Raw genomic sequence first — 27,373 nt, 5'->3', positions numbered from 1 at the left:
TCCAATATACATCATTGAATTTTGAAAATATTTTAAGAAGCAAATATCTGACGTGGAATAAATAAAAATTGGAAAAGCAGAGTGAGGAAGGGAAGGGAGCAGAGTAACAAAAAAGTGAGTACGGAGTCTGCAGACTGCTGCACACATATCCCTCCTCTCTCTACACTCTCTCGCCGCCTCTGGTACTACTAAACCAAACAACACACACTTTTCGTCGTCTTCAGAAGAAAAAGCTCGCTCCAAGCATTGTGCTTTGGTTCAGGTTCAAATCACGCGCACACACGCTTTTCTTCTCGCCGCTGATTTTTGTTTTTTTTTTTCAATTCCTCAAGAGATTCAACGTCTCGTACTTCGATTTCCTCTTCTGTTCGTTGTTTTTTTGAGGTTCCTCACTTTATTTGTTTTCTTCTATGTTTGCAGAAGATGGAAACGAAATCCGAGAATCGGGTGTGCGAGTGTGACGTGGAGAAGAAGAAAAAGGAAGCGGTTCACGTCGTTCTTCAGGTGGATCTTCACTGCGACGGATGTATCGCCAGGATCGTCAGATTAGCTCGCTGTTTGGAAGGTTAGAAACCAAATCGATTCCCCCCCCCCATTACTACCTCCAATCGCGTCCGTCACTGTTTCTAAATATATAAAATCTCGTTACGCTTTCCCTCTGCACTTAGTTTTTTTTTTTTTTTTTTTGAGACTAAAGCCTCTGCACTTAGTTTATTGCGAATATTCCAAAAATCTCCGATACGCGTCCGTGTTTTTGATTGATTTTCCCGGAAAAATCTTCGCCGAGTCTCTTAAATCTCCGCGTCGTGTTTTGATTTTCCCGGAAAATCTGTTTTCACACCTTTTTTGTTGACACTTGCGCTGCCATAATGAAGAATCGATGAAATCTCTATTTTTTGGATCTTTGTTTCATCGCTAGATTTCATCAACTCATGTCTTTTGAGAAGGAATCGAAGTACTTGATTAACTTTCTCCTGGTGTTTTTGGGTTTTGACTTGTATCAGGAGTTGAAACAGTGAGAGCAGATCCTGTTTCCAACAAGCTCACTCTCATTGGCTGCTTCATGGATCCTGTGAAGACTGCTGAGAATTTGCAGGAGAAGACCAAGAAGAAGATCGAGCTCCTATCTCCCAAGCCCAAGAAAGAGACCAAAGTGAATATTAATGATGCAAAGCCGACTACTATGGTACACTCTTAACTCACCTTTTGAAATACATTCATCCATCCCATGCATTTAGACACTTTGAAAACCCTGATTACCAATGTACATAACATACTAAGGTTGTTGTAGTATCAAGAGGTAGATGTCTCACAAGACTTACTTGCGTCTCAAGCAACCTACTTCTTCTAAAGATTACTCATTAGTGTATCCATTATCTTCTAGGGGCTCATAGGGATTAAACCACTTAAGCCTTTCAATTACGTGGTGTGAGATCGCATGAAACTTATAAGAAAATATTGTTGACTTCTTTGCTTAGATCGCTGTGAGCACAGTGAACCTGAAGTTGAATTGTTCATGTGACGGTTGCATCAAGAGGATTCACAAGACTATCTCTAAGACCAAAGGTCAGACCTTTCATCTAATCCAAAGAATAGATAACTCATTGTTTCTGTTTGCTTAACTGGTTTTGAGCTTTGCGTAGTGGTACTATTGACTTCACAAAAAAATTGGGTTTTTAACGGGATTGAGTATGTGTTAACACAGGTGTCTACCAGGTGAAAATAGACAGGGAGAAAGAAGTGGTCAGCGTCACAGGGACTATGGAGGTTAAGACTGTGACAGAGACTCTGAAAAGGAAACTGAAGAAAACCATCCAGGCCGTGCCTGAGAAGAAGGACAAGAAGAAAGAGAATGCAGAGGGAATCTCCAAACCCGGGTCTCCAGGCCTGCCATGCTATGGTTTCAATTATGGGCTTGGACCTTACGGTTTCATGGGAGGCCCAATCACAGAGCTTTTTAGCGAGGAGGATCCCAACTCTTGCTGCGTTATGTGATTTTCAGGCGAGAAAAGATTGCAGTATATCACCGGCAAATAACTATAGGAGGCGTACCGCGTACATATATCTAAGGAACATCAACTGAAAAGAAAAACGGAAGTCAGGACTCAGGAGGTAGATGTTTTTGTGATGGACTTGAGACTTAATTGTAAATTGCATTATTTTACTTTTGGGGATGTTGCAATGACAATACCATGACACACTTTTCTATATGGTAATTTTGGGTGTGTACCACTCACCACATCAACTTATGCCAGTTTGTTTTGTATGCAAAACTTTGCCATATTCCCTCTCTTTTTCAATTCGTTTTGACTTTGTTTCTTAATTAGTATGTGAATCTTAGTATTTTTATGATCCAAATACTCTAACGTCTAGCATATGGTACATCTGATCTGATTGATAGAAGGAATTGTCGTACATATGACATTATAAGGGTTATACTATTACATTTGATCATAAAAATAATATTACTAGTGCATTTTTTTACATATGATAGTAGAAATGTATGATACATATGTCATTGCAAACTGGATATGCCACATATGATAGGAAGAATTATAGTATACATGGGAATGGTCTAGTGGTAGATAGACTTCGCAAACATGAATCAAGCAATAATATTTTAACATTTTTCCAAAAAAATAAACATCATTAGTTAACCTTGTTAAGTTTAATTATGTTATATTAATTAAGTTTACTGCTTATTGTTTCGCACCTGTTACACCATGACGCTAAAAAGGATATTGTCATGTTAGGTGCGTACTAACTTCTAATTTTCCTGTTGTTGATTCAATTTACGTACCGCGAATATTCGTTTTTATGCTTAATGAATTAGTATGCCATTATATGTTTCCGTATTATGGTTTGCAGTGGTATATGCGTGTTTAGAGGTTGATAACCCTTTTTGGTTACGTAACAACCTTCTTTCACCAAAATATCCTACCAAATTTCGTTCACGGCAAGAATACGCATGTTCATGTATTGATAGAGTTGAACAGAAAAGTGCAAATCCATAAATGTCGAAAACAAGAAAATGATAAATCAAACAAAGACCGTGTCGGACCAGCCCGAAGATAGCGGGTGTATGAGCTATAGCTTTCAAATTAAATTTGGACTGTGAACTGGCAAAGGCATTATATGCACTTTTTCCACGCTTTTCTGTTATATAAATAATTGGAAAAGATATTCACGCAATCATATGTCCTATCACTAGGTCACATTATGTCAAGATGGTGTTGCTATATACGACTAAATAGTCATGAAGCTCAAGGATACTATCAACAAAGCGCCACGGACCTGACGTTTTTTTTTTAATAAGTTTGGGACCTGATGATCAACAGTAGTTTTTTGGACAGACCTTTCTCTATTCCCACATGTTTCCTTGTTAAATGCCGACTACTATTTTTGATTATGGTAAGCTTTTTTTTTTTTAATGATTTTTTTTTTATTATTGTTCATTTGAGGTGATTAATACGTTCATATGTGAATGTATAATTATCTACAATTTTTTGTTTCAGTATCTTTTAATAATTTGTATACTATATATCACACCAAATTAATTTATAGTATTACATCTTGTGTCTCACATAAAATAAATATTACTTTTAGTAGATTAGCATAAGAGGAAAAAGGCATAAAAGGAAAATACATAGAAACAAGCCCTTGTGAAATGGTGTCTATCATTCTTTATTGTTTTTTTCTCACCTTCCTTTTCTTGTTTTATATGGATATTATATCTTTCAGATTTTTATTTTATTTTAAACATTTATCTATATGATTTTATCTTACAGAAGTAAATTTTCTTACTAATCATATCTGTAATATTCTGTATTTATTTGTATTTGAGTATTATATTTCAATTAATCAACTTCAGAAAGTTTTTTGACACAAACGGATAATCAACTTTAGAAAGTTTATATATATATGAACTGCTTGCCAATTTACGTTCACATATATGAACTGCTTGCCAATTTTTTTTTTTTTTGAAAAAGAACTGCTTGCCAATTTACGTTCACTATTGTAAATTATAATTACTTCTGTGTTCTTAACTTATATGATTGGAGTGTTATTTTATTAGTGGTTATCCATAAATTAAATAACAGCTAGAGGACTCCCCAGCTCCAAACATGATAATTATTTAGACATGTCAATTAAATTTGGACGTTCAGATATTCGATCAGTTTTTATGGGATCCATGTCTTTCGGACCTTAGTGATTTGGACCTATCTAGATATTTGTAAATTTTATTTTTGGTTTCAGGTCGATTCTTCTTGGTTCTAACTCGTTAATTTCAAATTATTTTAAACTTATAAATTCCCCCAAAAATCGTGTATAATTTGGATTAATTATTTTATCCAAAACCCGTCAAAACTTAGTCAAGTTCTAACACATTTATCTAAAATTTTACAAACTTTTACCAAATAAACTATTAATAACTAAAATTAAATATTTCAGAACTTAAGTTTGACATATAAAAATTATATTACTTTTAACACCTTTTTGAACACTAAAATTGAACATTTCCAGTTTTCTATTACTGAAGGCACATAAATAATAATAAAGATTGTAAACAAAAAGTTATTACAATTAAATTATAAGTAAAATATAAAAAGGAAGATTTGAAGTTACAATTTTGGATATTAATTTTTTTAGGTTGGATAAATATTAGTTCTTATGGGGGCGAGATATCGTTAATAATTGTTGATAACTACAGTAGAAATTTCCGGTTCCAAATATGACAGAAATCAATAAAATAATAATTTTATTAAAAATCCTATGTAAATACATATTTCCACCAAAATCATAAATTAATAATTTATATATATATAATGTTTATATAAGTCCAAACAAAACATTGTATTATTTTTTTATATTCATAATGAAGTTCATCTCTTTTTTCTTAACACTTCAATATATTTAGTAAAATTATATCTTAAACTACATTTAAATTTTATGAAACATATTTCATATACACCAAATAGTATAACCAAAAGTGACATAAAAGTTGAATTTATAAAATTTAATATTTTTTATTTTATAAAAATATTCTAAATTAAGAAAAATCTAAACTTTTTTTGTAAATTTAATAACTCTATAAATTAATAAAATTTCATAGTCTCAACATTATTAGTTTATAGATTTTTTGTTCTCTGTGCTAATTTCTTTTACTATTATTTTTCATGTTCTGTATATGTTTACCAGTTTAAGGTATAGACTCCTAAGTGAGTCAGAGATAGACCCTCGGTTATTTACCGTAGATACCGAAAAATATGCGTCGGGTCTTCTCTAATATATGGTTGACAAAAAAAACTTTTCTCTAATATTATATCTATTGTCGTTCAAAAACAGAACTGAAACATCGATCATCTTTATCACATGTACATTTCTTATGACAATGTAACCGGCCACGGCTTTGCAAGCAGAAATACAAAGCACAGTACTATCACACAGTTCATAAAGACACTCAATACTGTGCATATACGGAAATGACATTCCAAACTTTCAAGGGTGGAAAACTCTTGTCCGGTTTAGATAATATAAAGTACATCAACGTGAAGAACATGGCGAAAATATAAGGCTTTTTTTTTTTTGAAGTCCAAGTTTTGTTTGATTCAAAACGAGACCAAATAAGTTCAAATGGCATCTTACTCGATCCTTGCAAAGAGTTGAATATTAGTTGATAATTCAGCAGAAAAGCTTTATTGATGGGTTATTATACCCTTGGGATGCGTTAATCGGGTGATTCCCCAAGATTTCTTTATGTAGGGATTACCCAATGTTACCAAGGGAAAAAGGCAAACCAATTAGATGCCCGTTTCTGTACTCGGATGTGCATTTAGATGGACCCATAAAAAATAAAGTTTTTTTTGTACTTGGATGTGCATTATGAAATAGATGGAATAACATCTCTCATCGAAATGTTATTCCATCTATTTCATAACAGATGTCATTTTAATTTTTTTTATTTTGTTTTAAAATAATTGTCATTCTACAATTTTAATTTGTACAAAGAATTCTCTGTTGATCCATAATAAATTCACTTTTGACACCCAAACAAGAAGTTACCTGCCAATGGATTTGCATATAAGATCAAAAAGAATACTGTTTTAATTAGGGTATCCATAAGTGTTCCATAAAGGGTATCCATATAAACTATTTGTGTATTAAAGATAACAAAAGACTCTAAAGGGATTATAATCCGGATCCTGAATTTTGGAGTTGGAAATAGTTCAAAACTTGTCCTGAAGAGTAAAGAGTATAACTCATAATCTAAGTGTGTGTTTTGGTCGTCATGGTTGAGTTTCACTCCATAGTCGATATTATTTTTACAGAAGGTGAAAAACAAAAGAAGACTAATTAAAACTTACAACGGAAACAGCTTTTGTGGAAAATTCAAAGTGAAGAAAACCAACTCGGCCACATGGTTTGGTCTCCTTTGCTCACTTCTTCCTTATCTTCTTTGCACCATTCCTCTTTATATATATATACCCCATCTCACATGTCTATAATCGAACATATAATTTTTCGAGAACCCACAAAACCGAAGAATAAAAAGTCGAAAGGGAACTTAATTTGTTATGGCCAGACAAAGAATGATTACAGTTGAGTCGCCAAAGAAGAAAATGGGTGGAATTGTGAAGCTCAAGAATGTTGTAGAAAAGTTGGTGCAGATCAAAGGCTTTTCCTCGGCCAAGAAACATTGTTCCAACGAATACGGCCGTGACCGTGTCCCAAAAGATGTGAAGGAAGGTCATTTTGCGGTGATAGCCGTTGATGGATATCATGAGCCTACGCAAAGATTTGTTGTCCCATTAATGTTTCTAGAACACCCGATGTTTAGGAAGCTTCTAGAACGTGCGGAGGAGGAGTACGGGTTCTATCCTGATGGAGCCATCATGGTACCTTGCCGGCCAAGCCACCTCCGGACGATATTGACCGAACAATGGTGCTAGAGTTTCTAGCTGTAGTTCTTATTATATATGGTCTACTTCATTTTAAACGATAAAAACTGAATTGGTTTAAGAGGGACTCCAAAGCTCTCTGTAATTCAAGCTTTTAACTAACGAATAATTTATGTCTTTTTTTTTTTTTAACGAACGAATAATTTATGTCCTCACACCTCAAACTTGCATCACGAACAATTAAATGCAATTGTCCGGGAATTTAAAATGTGATATACTACAGTCTTAATCTGAAGAACGGATCTAAAACTCAGTGTATTTTAAATAAATTCGTATTTAAAAACAACTGATTAAAGTGTTTTGTTTAGTGCTCTTAGACTCGAATCTGACTCTTGTATTAAGCTTGAAACTGTAATTTTTAAAACATAACTTTCATCTTTTTCAACGATTTTTTGCTTTTTGTTTTTGTTCGTAACAATAAAATGAAAATGTCCTCACTATACTATTGATGATGGCACGTACAAAACAATACTGTTTGTTATTGTAACCCTAAGAGTCTATTTTTCTAATAATAGAAAAAGTCTAGCAAGACGGGACCAAATTATAATACCTTAAATACATAATAACCTTTTTATGTTGATAAAAAAAATATTCTTATTACAAATGACCAGTTAAAGTGAAAGTGGGGTAGATATGTATTTATTAAACATAGCTTCGGTTCGAATGTTGTAACTCTATACTGGAGGCGCAGGAGCGGTAAAAATTGATGTGGGGAGGAGATATGAGACGTCAACTCATATTTTAAAATACTTTAGATTTCTATGTTCCCTGATAAAATATATAGTATTTACATACATATATATATGTTAATTTTGTAGGGCAATGTACATAAAACCAAAAGAAAAGGTTGGACAATGTACACCAATCCGTACCTGTAGTTTCTCAATCAGTGCACCCCACACATGACCAGAGCGAGGAGATTAGGACTGGCCAAAATATGGGCGTTGTTTAAAATTAAACCGCATATATAATAGAGAAATTATGTGTTTGAATATGGTAGTGGTTATTCTTCTAATGAAATTACAATCACTTATGTTTCTTTTCTAAAACAAAAATCATAATCTACCATTCAACACTTGTGGTGTTTAAACAAGATTTTTGACAAAGGTTAAAAGGAAAATTAAGTTTGTGTATTGTATTTTACAGAAATATTTTACGAAAATTACACTTTCTACTAATACAATATTTCGTCTATATGTATAAAGACTAAACTATTAAAACTGAAGTACAAAAAAGAAATAACCCTAAATTTTACACAATAATTACCATTCTATGCCACTAGCATAAAACTCAGCCGTTTTACATCTAACTGTTTTACATCTAACGCATTTGTCGCTAACAACAACTGGCTTGACCAAAAATTCACTATGACTTTCCTATACCATCTTCTACTTAATTAAATTTGACCACCACCGTAGGATATAGATGTAAAACGACCATACACTATGACTATTTTTTTTACCCTGAATCAGTGTTACATGATTACTTTTCATCACTGAGTTTGTCAGTAGAAATCAAATACAAGCAATATAACCTTTGTTCATGCTTTATCATCTTGGCAATGATAATTCATAAGTATAACCTTTTTTTTTGTCAACAATTCATAAGTATAACCATATTAGAAAGATCTGACAATCAAATGTTTTCCAACTAAAATAATGCTAGCATTTAAGAAGTAAATCAATTAAGAAGTGTGGTTTTAAATCGACAAACCAAAATGGTGTAGCTTTAGATTAAAAAAATATACATTTATGGTGAATACTATTTTATTTCTATTCAAAATTATTAAATATTTTCAAAATTTTCAAAATATATCAGTTTGTTAGTATTGTGATATTCTAGATCTAGAAAATCTTAACTACAATCACCATTTCGTTAGATTTTTTTTTCAAAAATTAAAATAACAGAATCTTACATGAATATTCTCTGTCGATGAGAATTTTGTATTTCATATTTTGGTATCATAAATCAGTATTTCCAAATATCTAGATTATAGTTTTCACTAACTAACCAAAATATTTATACCAAAACATTTACGAAATTTTAAGGTATTGGCATTTTATAAGATAGATTCTATCTAGAGAAAGTTTTGGTTTCTATATTTTCTATATGTTTGGGAATGTGTTTCTAAAAATCTAAATTACAACTCATTTTTCAACTAAAGGTTACAATTTTTATAGGATATTATCAAAATAAATGTTCATAATATTTATGTTGATAATATTTTTCTTTTAACTGACTCAAATAAATCCTAAGTATCTTGAAAAGAACGAAACACCAAAATATATAATTAGATGAAAATATATTAAATAAATTTATTATTATTTTGTTGACAGAAGGAATGACATAGCAAAGAATGATATAAAATATTTTATAAAAGGAATGAATTTTGAAAAAATCAAAAGTATATTCACTTTTTAATGCGTGAAAATCACAACTAACAAAATCTATTATAAAAAAATTTCATTTACCCTATCTAAGTTCTTTTAACCAGATTCTTCGTAATTCTGATTTTAACCAGAATAACAAAATATGTGGTTTGTTTCATTAATCTTTTATGTATATGTCTAAATAATATATTTGTTTTATAAGATATCAAAATAAAATTTGAATTTTATAATCATATTTAAATCACAATATTTATGGTAAAATTTAATAAAAATAATATATATACTTAAAATTCTAATATTTTACACTTTAATAGTTACTTTCCCAAGCGAAATGAATAAAGGTAAAATAAAGAAAAGCACAATCTTATAATTTATAAATAGACGCTAAATAAGTTGAACAAGATACATCAACATTAAAAGTCAATGAATCTAGAAAAAAATACATTGTCAAAATGAAACATATAATTATGAAGAACAAACACTCATAGGCTAGTTGGTACTAAAGTCAAAGTTAAACTAAGGTCACTGTAAAGTTAGCACAATTATATACGGTTTGGGAGTATATATCTGAACACTGAAAACTCGTTAAAGGCCTTTTATATTTGTAGGATGGGACAATGAAAATCCCTATTGAAAATTAACAGAATCGATTGGAAACGATAATATTGAAATAGAAAATTGTCATGGAAATAAATGAATACACAGAGTCTATAAATTCACTTTCTTTATAGGACTGGTAAGAATAGTATAACTAAACTCGTCCTTCAGTTTTTTAGTTATCTAAACATCCCTTGTTTCTTAATGTGAATGAACAGTTTGGTCCATAATTTCATTTATTACAAAAAGTATTATCAAACTCATTCTTACCTTTCTCTAATCACCTAAAGCTTGAGTTATTCTTGGGTTCACCCCCGAGGGTGAACATTTAGATTCACCAACCAATAGGATTTAGTTATTTCAAATTTGACATCATTTAAAAAAAGAAATAAAATATTGTCAAATTATATTACGTTTTAAAAATAAAAAATAAAGTAAAAATAAATAAAATAAAGTAAAAATAAATAAAATAATAATAAAATGCAAAAAAGTATTTTTTTTTCAAAAAAATAAATTAATACCACAAAAAACACTAATCTCTAAATCTTAAACCCTAAATCCTTTAGTAAACCTTTGGATAAATTATAAAACTTTGATTTAAAAAAAAACTATTTATAACACAATCAACAAAAAACTATACCCTAAATCCTAATCCTAATCCTAAACCCTAAACCCTTGGGTAAACCCTAAACCCTTGGGTAAATCCGAAATTCTTGGATAAATCTTAAAATTTATCCAAAAGTCTAAGATTTAATGTTTGTTGGGAGCGTTAAAAATATTTTTTGAAAATATTTTTTTTTGTGATTAGTATAATTTTTATTTAATTTTTATTTTAAAAATATAATATAATTCGATAATATTTTGTTTCTTTTTTTAAAGATACTGAATCTTAAATGACACAATCCTATTGGTTGGTGAGGTTTTACCCTATGAAGTGAACCCAAGAATAAATCACCCGAAGCTTACATGTTTATTTTTTTTCTTTCAATCAGACATCGCTGCGATAATCGATTACATTCCCGGAGTTGAAGCAATAAACCCCAAAAATACGACATTATATATGTAAGAAACCGATATCTAAAAAAAAAAAAAAATATCTCCTCACTGGTCCATCAAATGATCTTCAAAGCATTAGAAGACGCAAAGAAAGTATATTTGTTCTCTGCTACACAGTTCACCAATTCAAAGCGAAAACGATCGAAGCTTTGAACTCGAAAATCCCATTATATGCAGTTGGGCCGACAATCCCTTTCAGAAAACTGGTTCTTCGGTCACAACAAGTCTCTAGTCAGAATCAGATTGCAGACAATGGCTTAATCTTTTCTTTCTAAACCGGTGGTGGTGGCCTAGTGGAGCTTGAGAGATTTAAAAACTCAATAAGGCAAACCCGGATCCAAACCCCACCGGCCACACGGATATGAGCTATTTCTCTCGGCTCATTTGAATGTCCAGAAGAGGATCTATCCGTGGACTGTACCTCCACTCGGGGGTTAAGCTTGTGTCATCATTGACCCGGGTTTAACCTTTTTTTAGTAAAAAAAAAAAAGACAATGGCTCAGCACAAAACCGGCCGGTTTGGTTTATACATTTTTTTTCTTTTGCTAGCTATTCACACGTTAGTTTTGTATAGCGAGAACAATCTGTTGCCGGAGAGTTTTAAATAGAAAGCTGGTGATCGTGCGATCTTGATTCCTTGTGTGTTTTCAGATGACAGTTTTGTCGCATACCCCGAGTATCAAAGAGTTTTTGGGTCACTGTGGATGGAATACAGTTCTGGAGAGTATATGGTGTGAAGTTCCATTTCTTCGTTTTCCGATTGGGAGATCGATGTGAATTTGTGTGAGATGAAGCGAAAATGAGTCTTGACCGTTTGATGTGTCGAAAGATCGAGAAAGAAAATCTAAAGGTTTGATAGGATCCGGACTGGTAAAAATGAGTTTGGAAGTATCAACAACATGCAATAGATCAAGGAGATCTGGTATCTTAACAGATATTTCATACCTCTCTTCATTGTTTTTACCGCTTTCTTTCTTTCTCGTTCACCCCTAGATCATAAAATGAGGAAGCCAATGAGTTAGCAAAGTTTGAACTCAGCAACTCTGATCTTGTATATAGTAAGAAAATACAGAATTTCATGTATATATTTATTCATATCCAACACCAATTCAACGGAAAACAAGGAACAATTTGATCATTGAAGTTTTAGACACGTGCAAATTCGAAGAATGATTCAGCTTTTATATTTCACTCAAAATTCAAAGACATATAATTTATCTTCTCCAAGTGAAATTATTTATAAATTCTGATTGGACTGTATCATCTCGCTTTTAAGTATATGAAAATAATTAAGAGAATTAATTTGGATATTTATGTTTCCAAAGTATATTTATCTTTTCGATCATACATTTATATAGAATTTTAGAGTTAAATGTGTTTAGACTATAGTAGTGAAAGGATTAATGATCTATCCGAAAATGTTATTCGCGAATGAAGCTAAACTACATAAAAGTCATGTGGTGATTTCAAAGTCACTAACCATGACTTTCAGTCCTCCGAAACTAATGCACCCGGTAACAATGAGAGGGATCCCATAAGGCCGAAACGGCGTGGAAAACCATTAGATGTGGATGGTCAAAACGTTACAGGAACATCAAGTCAAAGTTCTGGAGGACCTCGGATGGAACTCCAAGTGCACAGCCGCAAAAGCATCTCAAGAACCGGCCAGTTCTTATGACACAGTTATGAGGTTTCTTCAAGAGGATGATAATGGTAAAAGTCTTTGTTTTTGTGCGACAACAACAAACTTTCATTAAATTAAAGAAGGTGGTCTCAAAGGTGGGGTTTTGCAATACAAACTGTTAGCCCATTAAAAAATCCAGGACAGAGAGTAAAACGACAAGACACAGTAGAGTTCCGTCGGATCTCCGTTTCTATGGAAACTATAAATAATCATATTGAAAATAAATAAATAAATAAATAAATAAGCTTATGTAAGCCATGCATTAGTGATAGTGAGTGCGTTTAGTTTACTCACAAGCTTGTGATGGTTTCTTTGAGTGCACGGTTACTTGATTTGTGATGTGGATTTTCTTTGTCTCTTTTAACAAGCACTCCTATTTCTAAGTATATAATGAACACGGAATGATGACAGAAAAATGCACTATTGGACCGAAACAATTATGTAATATCTATCTTATTAAAACAGAAACATTCTCTTAGGCCTAACATTTATTTTGTAAGTTTTTAAATTAAATATACCTTTATACTTTACAGTTAAACCTACATTAAATTACTAATGTTTCTTTTTTTATACTACTATTCATGTTTCCAAACAAAACATACTTATACTATTATCAATGTTTCCAAACAATATGTTTTTATACTACTATTAGTGTTTCCAAACAATACAATAATTAATCTGATTTATTTTATATCTATCATTTTCTCTTTAAAATTTTGTAGAAATGTCATAATTTTATAAATTGCAAAATAATGAACTTTAAAATTTGGATTATAAGATTACAAATTATGAAACTATTACAATTTAAATCCAATTAGATTACATATCGGTCATCCATCAGTTCAATCGGTTATTTTCGGGTTTTACTGATTTTTTTTAATATGAATATTTTAAAAACCCTAAATTGAATTGTCAGATCTCCGGATTAACCGGTATAATCACAATCGGGTTGAATTTAAAAATACTGATTTAAATGCAAAAATATTTTAAATACACACTCTTTAAAAATTACCAAAATATTTGTTAAGTTATTAGTGAAATTTTTCATCGTAAAATATTCCGCGCTTCCAAAGCGCGGATCAAAATCTAGTTTTCTAATTAAACTAAAACAAATTCAAAGAAAACCAAGGAATATTTGATCATTGAAACTACAGACGCATGTTTCATAATAGCAATAGGCCAATGAACATCCCAAATAGCCAACTACAAAATTTCAATTGAAATTTAAATAAGAATACTAGGTTCAAATCAAAGACACTGATGCAATTAATGAGTAATTATTTGGGTTGAGCACAATAGATACATTATTGTTGTGAGGAAGTGTTGGAGGCATCTGAAGCAGTTGTGCGAAACATTCTAAAGCAAGGGGATGAGTATATCGAGATCGAAATTGTACAACCATCGTCTCTAGTGTCTTTGAGTTTCTCAGTACCAATTCCATGAAGGAAGCGAAGAGTTTGGATGCTGCATTCTGAATATATTCTGATCTCCAGCATTTATCGGGATTCAAACCTCGTTGACTCAAATAGTTGTCAAGATCTTGATCCTGTATAGAACAAAGAAAAGTTATTCCAGAGAAAACTAAAACGTATCTCCACAAATTTCTTTTTTTTTTGTCTGACAAAATATCAGTCCTGTATAGTAAAAAAGTAAATGGGATAGTTCTTGCAATGGCCTACTCAGTTAACAATAGTTTGCATGGTCTTATTAAGATACAGAAAAAATGAAAAAGAGGTTTCTAGTAAAATACTTTTATGGAGCCGCTGCACGTTGCTTGTGCTATTAGCTTCTTCAGTACAGGTGAATTTTGTAGTAACCTTGTTATACCGGGGGGAATAGCAGTTCGAACAACCATTGTTTCAACAATCAAAGTGTGGACCTTAAGCATTGGGAAAGTAAGACCACGGAGCTCGGCGAGAGATAGCATCTAGCAATACGATGATAAAAGTCAGACATGATCTAAAAATAAATCTCTAGACAGAAACAAATTAGAAAATAAAACAAGAACTGTATATTCGTTATAAACTAGTTCGTTGATGTTTTCATATTACATGTGCTTATATGTATTTGGCTTTGAACTGTATAACAGAGAAAATTAATCATCGAACAAATAAATTTAGCCCTTAATTAGAGAATACAAGAAAGAGAAGGCATATATAATATACCTGAAGAAGGGTTCTCCCAAAAGTAAGCCTCTCTACGTTTTGCAACTTTTCTAGCATCTTTAGCACCATGATTTGAACAAAATCAGCCACCGAGAAAAAATTATAGCTGATGCAAATTTCAAGGCTAGCTTCGGTCACAGAGGAGACATCAACTAAAGTACATGGTTCCTCATACATTGTCAATTTCAAATAATGGATATGCGGCGCTAAAATCTCAACTGGATATGAACTTTTGAAACTCCACTTAATCTCCAATCTCCTCAGGCTCAGTGATTTACTCAGATCAAGACGCTGAGGTAAACCAAGACAGTAAATCAATTCCAAGGTTTCAAGAATTGGACAGCCAGAGAGAATATTATCACTGGATTCAACATTGCATGAACTCAGTTTCAAGTTTCTTAGGGATTTCCAAGACACTGTTGTGCATCTGGGAATCAAAGCAGATCTAACGTAGAGTTTCTCCAAGGAGGAACTAAGAAAGAAGAAATCTGGACAAGTATAATTATGGAAGGACACATGCAGTTTATGCACGCTGCGAGACATTGCGAACTCGATCCAGCTATTAATCTCGCGTGAAGTGACATAATAGGCGTTAGCAAGAAAAAAACTTAAGAGTTTCAGAGCCCTGTAGGATATTAGGGTTTGGTTTATCCCTCGAACCGTAGCTTCCACGCCAAAGGAAAGACAAGGTGTCTCGCACCATACATGCCTCCATCGTTTGGACAACACGGAAGTTTTAACTGCGAGTTTGGTAGGATTAAATGAGATAATATGGTGGAGTATCTCATCTGGCATAGAGCTGATGAAGTCTCCACTGTCCCCTGTTGATGAAGTCTCTTGTTTCAGTTTTCTTTGGCTACGGTTTCTTTCTCCGCTATCCGCCATTGTGTATCAGGGCACTCTCTGTTTTCTATCTAGGTTTCTAATCCATTAACATAATTTTGGTTTTCTAAGTTTTCCATATTAATCAATGACGATTCTACTCTCTGTACCTCGACCAATAGAAATTAACATGATCAAATTCTAGAGCAGACCACAAGGGTCAACAATATTCCATTTTTTCATCTAAAAATTATTTTATTCAATATAGTCTATCAAAGATAATAATAAGTATATATATGTTGATATGATACATCGTATCAAAAAATCCAAAACAAATTCTTGAAAAATATATCTAGAAAATATGATTTGACAAAAGAAATCAGTGATGAAATCCACAACGAAATTAAATTGGATTTAAGCTAATACATTGATACCAGAATGATCTTGTCGTTTAGAAACCAACATGAATTCACTAATACCATTTGTATATTTTTTTGTAAATAAATTTATAACCAGATCCATAGCATGTTTATCTAATCCACGAACGAAAATAATCAAGGAGAGTCATGTTTTCTGTGATTCATTGTGAATGAGGGCAAATTGTATTTATAGATAGAAGCACAATATTTCCAGCAAATTTCTGATGAATTCCCAACGAACATGAAAATTTCATTGAGAATTCATATCACAATTTTGATTTTACAAATGGATATAAAAGGTTATAACATTTTTTTTTCGGGAATCCGTCAAAATTATATCAATAAATACCGCTATTACATCTTCTTCATAAATTCATGGAATTCCCGAAAATTTTCTTACAAAAGCTCGACTTTTAGTTCCTTCAGTATTTTGTCGACAGTTTCTCAGTAATATCTAAGAAATTGCTTTTCGTCATGATTTTTGTCAAAAAAATGTCATGTTTTCTTGTTGTGAAGGATAAACTCTTGAATTATTGATGTGCAATGTTATTTAAATAGATCTTTACGAGAATAATATGTGGTGCAAAGAATATTTATCTATTATCAAAAGAATAGTTATCTATTATCAACGCATAGATTGTATTTGTATGGTGCACTATGAACATTGTTGTTCTTTGAGGTGTGTTAGACACTGTGTATTTCATACTAGAGCTAGGGTCTCATGGTCGAAGTGTTGCAAGTGAGTTAGTGGTTTGTGTGTTTAGCATACCATATTTTATTGAGTGACTTCCTTATTAACCGTTCTTTTTCCTTTTCAGGTTAGCATGCAGAGTAATTGGATATCTGGACTATTTGATGTCTTGGGATGATAACAGTTTTATTTCGGTGATTAGTCGATTTTACGAATCCAATTATTTTGGTTATTGAATTTTTAACGCATTTTTATGCTGCACTTAATTAACTAAAAGTTTCAGTATTTTACTTGGTTTTATTATTTGGTTTAGTTTGGTTAGTTCAGTTAATATGATATTTTAGCATAAGTAGCACACCGAGAGAGGATGAAACTGATATTACAGTACCTTACCAACATACATTTTTCTATGAAAGTAGATGTCTTTCCGGATTCTTTGTCGATTAATGTTTTCAACTTACTCACCAGTTTGTCATCTTTTTAACAGTATGTATAGAACATAAAATACAATTGAACCTACTTCAGTTTTCCTTGTTGGTGAGGACTGGTTCTCAAAGTTACAACGCAAACGCATTTAAGCTTTGGTTATCTTCTTCTTGTGAAGAACTATATTGCTTAACTTCTTTTGTTTTTGTTTTCTCTGTTTCTGATTAAAGAAAATGGATAATTCCCTCTGTCTACTGTTTTGAAAAAGTTAAGTAATGCTTGCTTATCAGCAACAATGTCTGCAGTTCCTTAGAATATAATTCCTTCATGATATTCTTCTAAGCAACAATGTCTGTCCAATACTTGCTACTGGGAATGCAAAGCACTGAATCAGGTTATTTGTTTTCTTTGATTTGCTTCCTTGCTTCCCTTTTGAGCTTGTTTTGGTTCGGAAGGTAGTAGATCAGCTTGCAAGAGCTTTCATCATAGTGTTCTCTGTAGGGACAGTGATGTTCATTGCTCGGATTAATCTTATATGTTAGAGGAAGCTTTGGAGCAAGATGCTACTGTAATCTTTCTATGTTTTTGTAACATTTAATAATTCGGGGTTGTAACTGTAGTTGAGACCTTGACTGACAATAACAGCTGCTTAGGTTTTTGTAATGTTATGTGACGTCTAGTCTAATTTTCTGTCAATAAATGGACAAGAATGGTAAGACACTTGCTGTCTGAAAAAAATAGCACACATCAAACATCAAGTATCAAGTAGCTGAAGATTATGTTTCTCGTACAACAGTAGAAAGCTACATTGCTAAGACAGCAAGCTGCTCCACAATCATATAGATCCAAAACCAATGCAAGTAAACAAGTTCTAAGAGGTAACAATAGAAGAGAGAGTTTTGTCAAAACCCACAAGGGTAGAGTTGTAAACTAGTAATAGTTAAACAATTACACCACCTTTGTTTTCAGTTTCGAAGCTTCGTTTGATCCATTACATTGTCTACTGTCTATACCAGCAATGTAAAACAAACTGAACCAAGAATTATAATTGTTTTTACTTTCAACTACAAAAAAAAAAAGACAAACGTAAACATTATTATCTCGAAATCATCAACCATCTACCTAGAACTGTTATCCTTTCTATGACAAAGCAGCAAACGAGCAGACACATTCTTGTTAAGACCAAAACGTAACAAAACATAAACAATAAGACGGTAGCCAAAAGCCATAGCCAACAAGACAAGCATGTTCCTCCATTTGGAGCTCGTGTCTGGAGATATCTGGTAGTTTCCTCGAATTGCTTCGTAACCCGATATACTCCTCACTTCTCCAACCGCAAACACTTCCCCTAGGTACTCGTTCTCCAAAAGACCCTGAAAACATTCAAAATAACCAATAATGTCTAAATAGGTTTCCCCTGTAAGAAGCAAAGATTGTTTATTTATTTAATTTTCTAAGTGTTTTGAATGTGTAAATAAACCTCAATGGAGTAAGTGTGGAATGAGATGTAAGCCAACGGGTAAGTCCAGATGGGTTTTGGCAAAGCGTTACGGATCCTGAAGTGACCTGCAGCGAGCATCATGATCACCTGCAATGATACACACAACAAGTATGAAAAGATCAGTAAAGGCAGTACTCTCATTTTACTAATCACCTAGAGGTATCATTAGACTCTCTCATAGTAATCTAAGAAAAGGTAAAATATGGAAGACAAAAACTCACGTGTAGAGAGATGAGAGTCAAAGTGCTCCAGTAAACATCACGCCAAATGCAAGCGATGAAGAGCATCAACCCTTCATTGACCAGTAGGCACATGAAGAAGTTGAGGACAAAGTACATCAACAAGCTGAAATCGTCTCTCAGTCCGACCATGAAGTAGAAGACAAGACTTGAGGAAATGGACATGAGAAACAAGAAGGGTATGCTTCCCAGGAACTGCCCTAGTAGGAAGACGAAAGCACCCGAATGCTGGTTCGATGCTTCACTTCCATAAATCTATTAAAAAGAACAGAAGAAAAAGAACTTCAAAGCTCAAAAGAATTAAGTAGAAATCAAGAAGAAAAAGAAAAGGTTAAAACCTTGATCTCTTTCAAAAGCGAAGGTATTCCAGCAATCCCCAAAAGTGAGGCAAAGGAGACAAAAACGAACACTGCAGAAACTCTTGTCTGCAAGAAAAAAAAATGATAAATTGCTCAAATGGTGACAATGCTGACTGAGAAGAATGGTATTAGTATTAGAAGACTTACTGCAACAGAAGACAAAGAGTGTCCCAAGCCAGAATACAAAGTGCCAATACAGAGTGTAAGAATCATGTAGAGGATAAGTCGGAGCCAATAGTATTTCCATTCCCTAGACATAACCAAAAGCGATCTCCAAGTCAGCACTGCAACACGTGTAGCAGCACCAGCTTTTCCCTTGGATTTAAGCTGTGTGCCTTCCTGCAAAAAATAAAAGAAAAAACTTAGGTCTATAAAAGTTTGGGAAAACTAAAACTATTAAATGGACCAACTGATGATGATGATACCCTTTCCGTAAGTTTGAAGATCATAGTCTCAACCGAAGCAGCATCTTCAGATGATTTATAAGTCGCCTCAAGAGTGCGAATAGCCACAGCAGTATCCATATTCACTGCTGAAAAGTCACCGTTATCGTCCTGTTTTGTTTTCACATTTTTAAGCTCATTATCATCAGAAAAAAAACTAATGTTACAAGAAGGAAACACAAGCCTAGTTGTGTAATGTTACCTGCCAGTTTTTGCACATTGCAATAATCCTATCGAAATCTGTGTTTATAGCCCTCAAGAAATGATCTGATGGACTTTGCATTATAGGGCATGGGAATCCAGCATTTGAAAAGTGCTACAAAAGGATTACACAACACTACTTCAGAGAGAGAGAGAGACAAAGAAGAGAGAGTTTCCATTTCAAACATTATATACCTGTAAGCAAGCAAGCGTCTCTCCAAAGAAGAGAGTGTTTCCATTTGATAAGAGACAGATTCTATCAAACAAACCAAACACTTCGGTGCTGCTCTGATAGATGGTGAACACAAGTGTGCATCCCATACTCGCGAGCTTTTTAAGCGTCACCATCATAAGCAGTGCCGAAACACTGTCGAGATGATAAAGAGGCTCGTCGATGAACAAGATATGAGGTCGCATCACGAGCTCGCGAGCAATAGAGACACGTCTTCTTTCGCCACTTCGGAGACCCTTCATGTAACAGTGACCACCGATCAACTTGTTGGCGTAATCACTCAGAGACATGGCCTGAATCGCATCTTCCACGACGCCTCTTTTCTGGCAGAGGAAACCTGGAAGCTGGAGCAGCGCTGAGTAGTACAGAAACTCACGTACCGTAAGCGATCCAATCAGTTCCGTCTCCCTCTCAACATACCCCTGCAAAACACAGTTTAGCATACTGAAAGAAAAGATCAAGAAAGCTAAAAGACAATAGCTGAAGACTCACGTAAGATCCGTAAGGCATATGTGACTTTGACCCATTCACAAACACTTCACCATACATTTTGGCTGAAGGAGGCAGCCTTCCTGCAAGTGCCCTCAAGAGAGTAGACTTCCCTGACTTGGCAGGACCCATGATGACAGTCATAGTCCCGGGAAACGCATAACCATTCGAACTCTTCACCACTTTATCAGAGTATCTTCTCTTCCCTGTCATTGTAACAGTCAAATCTCTCCAAGCAATAGAAGCACCTGCGATTTTTCTAACGACATTTCCCCCACCACCACCTCCTCCTCCTTCAGGCACAGGAGGAGGAGAAGCCATTGAGCCGCTGTTGATTTTCGATAAAGAAGGCGAAATGGGAGTTGCTGTGGCGTCGTTGATAGAATCTCCACCACCACCACCACCACCAGCTTCATACTCCATTCTCACATCAGTATCATCCCATTCAGGAGAGTCTTCGAAGGATATAGGTTGTCTGAGAGAACCAGGTTTCCTTACGTAGAAGAAGTGACTTGATGGGACTCTGCTTGTGGGACTACTTGCACAGGAAGATGATGAACGGTAGAGATCTGATTGAGACTGTATCTCCTCCATTTTTGAAACCCTTTCAAGAAGACAAATATTTCAAGAAAGTTTCCAACTTTCTTTCCTTGGCACCTACAATTAGTGAAGTGTTTAGGTTCATCAATGAATGACACCAAGACAAAAAAGGCCAATAAGTAAAGTGATTTACTTGAATTAGAATGAGAAACTAACATTTAATTGAAGTCTATCACTCTTTGTTCTGCTTTACCATAAGCTCACTAAATTACAATGATTCCTAATTTAGTAAAACCCCAACAGCCAATGATTCACAAAAACCCTTTTTTATCAATTTCATAGCTTTTTGTTACTTTGTGACTTCCTCAGGACATAGCAGAAGCAGAAACCCTTCTTGTTCTGCCCTTACCAGAACCTCACTAAATTACAGTTAATGGAAGTGATTCCTAATTTAGTAAAACCCTTTTTTTTTATCAATTTCATAGCTTTTTGTTACTTTGTGACTTACTCAGGACTTAATGAAGAGTAGCAGAACCAGAAACCCTTTTGGAGAGAAACACAAGACATGGAAGAGGAGAAGACAAACCTGGATCTGGAAGAAGTGGATCCACCCGAGAGAGAGAGAGAAGCAGAGAATCTCTTCTTGGAAAGAGAGTGAGAAAGCAAGAGAGTGTGAGCTCTCAACTCTTCGGGTTCTGCAAATATGGAAAAAATTCAATGGATGGGGAAAGCTTTTTTTGTCCGGACGAAATATTTATTTAGATTAAATTTTTGAAAGAAAAAATTAATAATATTTTTCGCCAGTTTTAAGAAAAGAGTACTATTCTCTTTTTACATGTATTTTATTTATTTGGATTCAACTCGTATCGATGCAATGTTGTCTACAAAAATAAAAGTTTCTCTACATTAATTATTATATAGAACGAAATAATACTAGCTTCAACATTAAGCTTTAGATACTTGATCCAAGATTTGGACTAGTACTTTCTGTTGATTCATGTGTATTATTATTTGGATTCAAACTCGTTTCTATGCACTGTTTGTTTACAAAATAAAGTTTATAAGAAGAAATAATGCTAATTTCAACTTTTAAGTTTTAGATACTTGATCCAAGGTTTGGTCTAGTACTTTTTTGTTGATATTAACATTAACAAGCTGCTGAATGAAATTTTGAATTTGGAATCAGCACCAACTTTTCTTCTTTTTATTAAATGAAAAGATTCGAGATGATAATAATTGCAAGAAAGAAACAGCATATAATTTAACATATGTCAAAAGCAAGTAATTATAGCAAGAAATAATTTTTTTCTTTCCATTTAAAAAAAGAAAGAAATAAATTATTGGGATGAAAAGCATATAATAAGGTTTTGGTCGGTTTAGATTTTATTCAATCAACTTTTGTTAATAAAGTATTTAGTGAATCATTTAAAAACTGTTAATGTTCTATAAAGATTATTACTCTGTTTTTAAGTTAAAATATGGTAAAATTTTAATCTTTTAATATTTTTAAATAAAAATATTATTTTTATTTAATAATACCAATTTTTAAATATGCTATAAATAAGTTTATATTCTCAAAACTAATATTAATATAATTTAAAATATTGTTTTTAAAATTAAATCTATTAAATTAATTAAAATGGAATTTTTTATCCAGAAATATGAGAATTAATAAAAATATATTATAAATATCTGTATAATTTGTATAAGTATGATAGAAGTGGGGTTTTCATAATTATTAAATTAGAAAATAACAAAAAAGTGAAAAGACACAGACAACATACTCATTGGAGATATTATTAGAACGTCTTTAAAACTTTGACAAATGCTATTTAATTATTGTTTAGTTTACTTTAAGGGTACTTTAAAGTATGTGATAAAGTTGCATTTAAATATTACAGAGGGTTTGAAAACATGGGTCTTTTATCTAATAAAGCAATCTGCATTGGCAAATATCTCAACTGATTTTTAAAAAATTAAAAGATATTTAAAAATTAAAAATTGAAGAGTGAAGAGATGATAGTCTCAGACTTTGCCAATATTTTGAGAAACTCAATTTCTATTTAAAATAATAATTTTAATGTTATTGAAATATTAAAATTTGGTGTTGAGCATTTTTTTGTATTTCTATGATTTATACTCTTATATTTTCTGAATATATCAAACTAGTTTTTTTCTCACGCTTCAAAAAAAGATCATATTCGTTTATATTTTGTCATATTTTAGTTTCTATTTGATGTTAAACATGCTTTCTGACATTATAATATTTTAATTATTATTATTTACTCCTGTTATATTTTTTTATTCAATGGAAATTTTTTTAATCTTTATTTTTATATGCGTCAAACCATTTTCTCCTACACAATAATTATAATGATACTAAAATATCTAAAATATAATCTTATTTTGAATGTGAAAATATTTTAATGTGTTATGTTTTGTTTATTTTGGCATAGAGTTGAGTTTGTTCAAAGTGTACCCATATTATGTTAGTATAAGGTCCATATTTGTTCTGAAAGCCAAACCAGCTTATTTGAATCTGGTCTTTGTACTGAGACAATAGAAACCTTACAAAAGAAATGTTCCAATCGTAGGAGTCATGAAGGAAAAGATCTAAAACCTCTGAATCGTTTTAGATCTATAGAGAGAAAAGAGAACGGATCAATGAAGGTGGAAGCATGTTGCAGTGATAGCCAAGGATCTTCCCAGACCATGATATTGGTTCCATATCCTACAATCCATCCTAAACCTCGATTGAACACATCTTTTGCCCACTAAAATTCTACAACAACTATAGAAAGCATGCTGCTGACATTTGGTTTCCAAGAAGCTTGATGAGTGATAATATTATCCGAGCAGTGTGAGATTTTGGGTTGTGGAGAATTATCCACGCCATCTTTTCCAAGAAAAGCTTAAAATGTTCAATGTATCTAAATCCAAGTCCTCATCACTCTTCAGTAGTGTAAGATTCTTCCAAAAGGCCAAAAACATTATTTCAAAGGCCGGTTTAACGTCCTATTAAAAAAGAATCAACACTTTTTGAAGTTGTTTACACATAGGGTTAAAAAAAAGCTTGAAACATGACATAATGGCAGCACGTACCACCTTCGAAAGAACTTATTTCCCAACACCATTGAGGAACTCCAAAGCCCAACTATGAAAGTGTTTTCTGATTCGATCCATAATGGATAAAATAATTTCTCGTTTTTCTTTCGGATTGAAATGCTCCAAGAGGCCAAGAAACTTCCCTATCCCACTTTCATTGACGTTTTTCATGTTCTTTTTTTTACTCTCTTTATGGTAATGATAATATCGGACTTGAGAAGCTATATGCATTGTCCCAAGCTTTCTTTATATCTTCTTATGATGATAAAGAAAGTCCCACAATTTTATTTGTTACTTTTACAGAAGAACATCGTCTTATCAACGAAAATAAGATAGTTGATGATAGGAGCATCACGTGCAACCTTGAGACTTAGAGATTTCTTTGATTTTGGGCAGAATGACACAAATTCAATAGGACTTCAAAACATAGGATAGGATGAATAAATGTAGGGATAAGAAATTTTCTTGAATTTTCATAGATTCGCCATTAATGAGGATTGAAAAAGAGACATAATAGATACATTCCACAATCTATTGAATCCAACTTGATGGAAGCCAAACAGTCGAGAACACGTTTGAGAAATTTCCACTCGATTTCATTATAAACCTTGCTTATGTCGTTCTTTGTAACCAAAAACAATATTTTTTGTTTGCTTTAGAATTTTGCAAGCAATGGAATATTTCATGGGTAACTAACACATTTTTTATCATTTAGTATAATAAAAAAATAATTTAAAGATGTATAGAAGAAACAGAAACAACAAATAAAAATGATTCATCCAGTGGGATTTTTTCTTCAAGTGTTATTTAAAAGTAAAAATAATTAATTTATTGGAAAGTTAAAAGAGTAAAATGGTGGAAGGAATCATGCATGAATGGAGAAAGAAGCTCAACCCGAGGATGGCAATGATAAACTGATTAGTTATATCTTGAGAGTTTTTTTTTTTTTGTCACAAATCTTGAGAGTCTTCTAGCGCGTTTGGAAATGTATGTCTTTCATTTGGGCTTCTTGTATTTGCCTAGCATGAGCATTGGGCCTCAATAATGTAAATTGACGACAAAAAAAAGGAGTAAAATGGTGGTTCGGTCGGAAGAAGGAAAAAAAAGAAATGTATTCAGACGAAAGAACAAGTTTCCAGAGCAAAGCAACAGTTGAGCCAATAATAAACACACAACACAAAGGGAAGCCGATACTTGTCGCCAGTCTCTCTGTTCGTCATCACGACCGTTCCGCGAAGATCTGAGGACAAAAGCAATCTCCTTCAACCTCAATTAATCAAAAGCATTCCAGCAAATCAATACATATATAAATAAAATTAGAGTAAATCCCCCTTCCTTTACTTTCTTCGTTGCATCGTTTCCTCCGTCGTTTCTCCCGAAATTTTCTCTTGTCTTATTATCGAATACCCATTGTTGCAAAGTTTCAATCTTTTGCGGCTGATTAGCTCAGAACTTGATTTCTAGGGCTTTCCGTGAGGTTGATGTTCTTCTCTTTGTTTCTTTGTATTCTCATTTTGATTTCCGTAAAGGTGAGTTCTTTATTCCGAATAATTTAATCCCTTAGCCTCTGTTTTTGTAATGATCTGTGTGCTAAGTTTGTCTTGTGTGTTCATCAGACTGGTTCAGTTTATTTCTATTTGCTTGGTTTCATCCTCTGGGTTTAGGACTTAGGCCTTACTTACGTTTTTGTATCCTTAGGTTTGTCTATTGGTTTAAGAACCTCTGACTAGACTTTTACCAACCAATTAGACCAAGTCTTACATTGCACACAGATTAAAGAGTTTGCGTCATTGTATTCTTATGCTAACTTTGCTTTTATCGCAGTTATAATTTATGATTGTTTTTGTTTCAGGCACTTAGGTATCAACATGAACAACTCACATCCTGGTGATGATCATGTAAGCCAGTTCTTAAATTTTAGTTATTTTTTTTATATTGAACAAACGAACTCGAGTAAAATTAATAGTATCCCTCAGCTTAAATATTGTTCTTCTTCTTCTCAAACTATTTAGGAGGACACAACGGTTGCCGGATTTGAAGTACCTGTATCGCCGGTTTCAAGTTACAACAATGTGTATTCCGCAACCGAAGACGAGACAAGAGACCCTCCAGCTGTACCCCCACATCTTCAACACTCTCTGTTAGGCCATACAGGCAGCACGGAATTGCCTTGTGCACCACAGAGTGTCGTCCTCAACCATCTCTATATCGAAAACCGTGACCCACCAAGATCCGTCGTAGCGCTTGGTTTCTCGCATCGGTTCAGGTCTAAGTATGTCACTGTTGTGATATACAAGCCGGTCCAAAGAAGAGGAAACGCCAACGTTTAATTATATGATGATGCATCTTCTTAATAGTGTTGGAATCTTGCTTCTTTGTGGATTCAGTTTGGTATATGCAAAAAACCAGCTGGTCCGGACTAAATTGTGTCTCAGTTTAGGGAATTCGATTGAAATCATCTTTGTCTGGACGTTTATATAAAATGTTCCTGCGCTGTTTGTAACAACTCGCTTTAGGTTTGGTTGTTTAACCGAATCCACATACATATCTCTATTGACGATATGCATTTAATTATGTTCACATACTTCTTTGTCCAATAACCAAGGGTGCAAACACTTTCAGACACATTCCTACACCATCCCAAAACTCCATATTACAAGTTGTATGATAGGCTGCAAGTCCTTTAGGATGCTTTCCCATTTACATTCTGCCTATTCATTGCTAGCAAACATCATCTTTAAGCTTTCTTTCTTATCCATTAAACTTTTCAAAGTAAGGAAAGCAGATGCAAAATTTATTTCCTTACATAAAAATAAAATAAAAATGGTTTCTCACATTATATATTTTCTGAGTTTTAACTAACAGTTTCTAACCGTGTCCAACAAAAACTCAGCTGAAACTTAATGAAACCAAAACTAAAACGAAACTAAATATTGAAACCCAAGAAGGAAGAAATTGATCAGTTAAATGAAAAAAAAATCACACTACAAGATTAATGATTCATGACTAAATCATTGTCCTCAATTATTTTGCCGGGTCGCTAGTTTTTACCCTT

General features: G+C 33.1%; 5 protein-coding genes across 7 annotated transcripts; 3 read left to right on the top strand and 2 right to left on the bottom strand.

Annotated features, from left to right (window-relative positions):
- The first annotated feature begins 26 nt into the window (after positions 1–26).
- LOC108810956 (heavy metal-associated isoprenylated plant protein 1) lies at positions 27–2,263 on the top strand. Of its 2 annotated transcripts, XM_018583024.2 has the most exons (5): positions 27–262; positions 421–565; positions 1,005–1,186; positions 1,479–1,566; positions 1,706–2,263. In XM_018583024.2, the coding sequence occupies exons 2-5, from the start codon at positions 424–426 to the stop codon at positions 1,993–1,995; spliced, it is 702 nt and encodes a 233-aa protein (XP_018438526.1). In that variant the 5' UTR covers positions 27–262; positions 421–423; the 3' UTR covers positions 1,996–2,263. The 2 variants fall into 2 exon arrangements, with proteins under 2 accessions (XP_018438526.1, XP_056844028.1); XM_056988048.1 differs by lacking the exon at positions 27–262 and having other exon boundaries at positions 269–565.
- Positions 2,264–6,497: 4,234 nt separating this feature from the next.
- LOC108810724 (protein SMALL AUXIN UP-REGULATED RNA 12) lies at positions 6,498–7,091 on the top strand. The gene has a single exon (XM_018582813.2). The coding sequence runs from the start codon at positions 6,576–6,578 to the stop codon at positions 6,948–6,950; it is 375 nt and encodes a 124-aa protein (XP_018438315.1). The 5' UTR covers positions 6,498–6,575; the 3' UTR covers positions 6,951–7,091.
- Positions 7,092–13,929: 6,838 nt separating this feature from the next.
- Positions 13,930–15,837, bottom strand: LOC108808643 (putative F-box/LRR-repeat protein At3g28410). Its single transcript, XM_056987404.1, has 3 exons — positions 14,852–15,837; positions 14,437–14,613; positions 13,930–14,232 (listed from the first exon to the last, which is right to left on the bottom strand). The coding sequence occupies exons 1-3, from the start codon at positions 15,734–15,736 to the stop codon at positions 13,930–13,932; spliced, it is 1,365 nt and encodes a 454-aa protein (XP_056843384.1). The 5' UTR covers positions 15,737–15,837.
- Positions 15,838–18,249: 2,412 nt separating this feature from the next.
- On the bottom strand, positions 18,250–21,957 carry LOC108813628 (ABC transporter G family member 3). Its single transcript, XM_018586240.2, has 10 exons — positions 21,800–21,957; positions 20,677–21,330; positions 20,148–20,606; positions 19,954–20,067; positions 19,734–19,862; positions 19,456–19,647; positions 19,288–19,374; positions 18,932–19,204; positions 18,690–18,797; positions 18,250–18,582 (listed from the first exon to the last, which is right to left on the bottom strand). The coding sequence occupies exons 2-10, from the start codon at positions 21,265–21,267 to the stop codon at positions 18,328–18,330; spliced, it is 2,208 nt and encodes a 735-aa protein (XP_018441742.2). The 5' UTR covers positions 21,268–21,330; positions 21,800–21,957; the 3' UTR covers positions 18,250–18,327.
- A 3,451-nt stretch (positions 21,958–25,408) lies between these two features.
- LOC108839303 (SNF1-related protein kinase regulatory subunit beta-3) lies at positions 25,409–26,902 on the top strand. 2 transcript variants are annotated; one of them, XM_056988128.1, is made up of 4 exons: positions 25,409–25,639; positions 25,783–25,847; positions 26,171–26,216; positions 26,331–26,902. In XM_056988128.1, exons 3-4 carry the CDS (start codon positions 26,187–26,189, stop codon positions 26,646–26,648), a joined length of 348 nt encoding a protein of 115 aa, XP_056844108.1. In that variant the 5' UTR covers positions 25,409–25,639; positions 25,783–25,847; positions 26,171–26,186; the 3' UTR covers positions 26,649–26,902. The 2 variants fall into 2 exon arrangements, with proteins under 2 accessions (XP_056844108.1, XP_056844107.1); XM_056988127.1 differs by lacking the exon at positions 25,783–25,847 and having other exon boundaries at positions 25,412–25,639.
- The last annotated feature ends 471 nt before the right edge of the window (positions 26,903–27,373 follow it).

This window comes from Raphanus sativus, chromosome 6 (assembly GCF_000801105.2).
Source record: "Raphanus sativus cultivar WK10039 chromosome 6, ASM80110v3, whole genome shotgun sequence".
Taxonomy (NCBI): domain Eukaryota; kingdom Viridiplantae; phylum Streptophyta; class Magnoliopsida; order Brassicales; family Brassicaceae; genus Raphanus; species Raphanus sativus.
The sequence above is the reverse complement of the archived record's forward strand: the minus strand, read 5'-3'. Positions and strand labels throughout refer to the sequence as shown.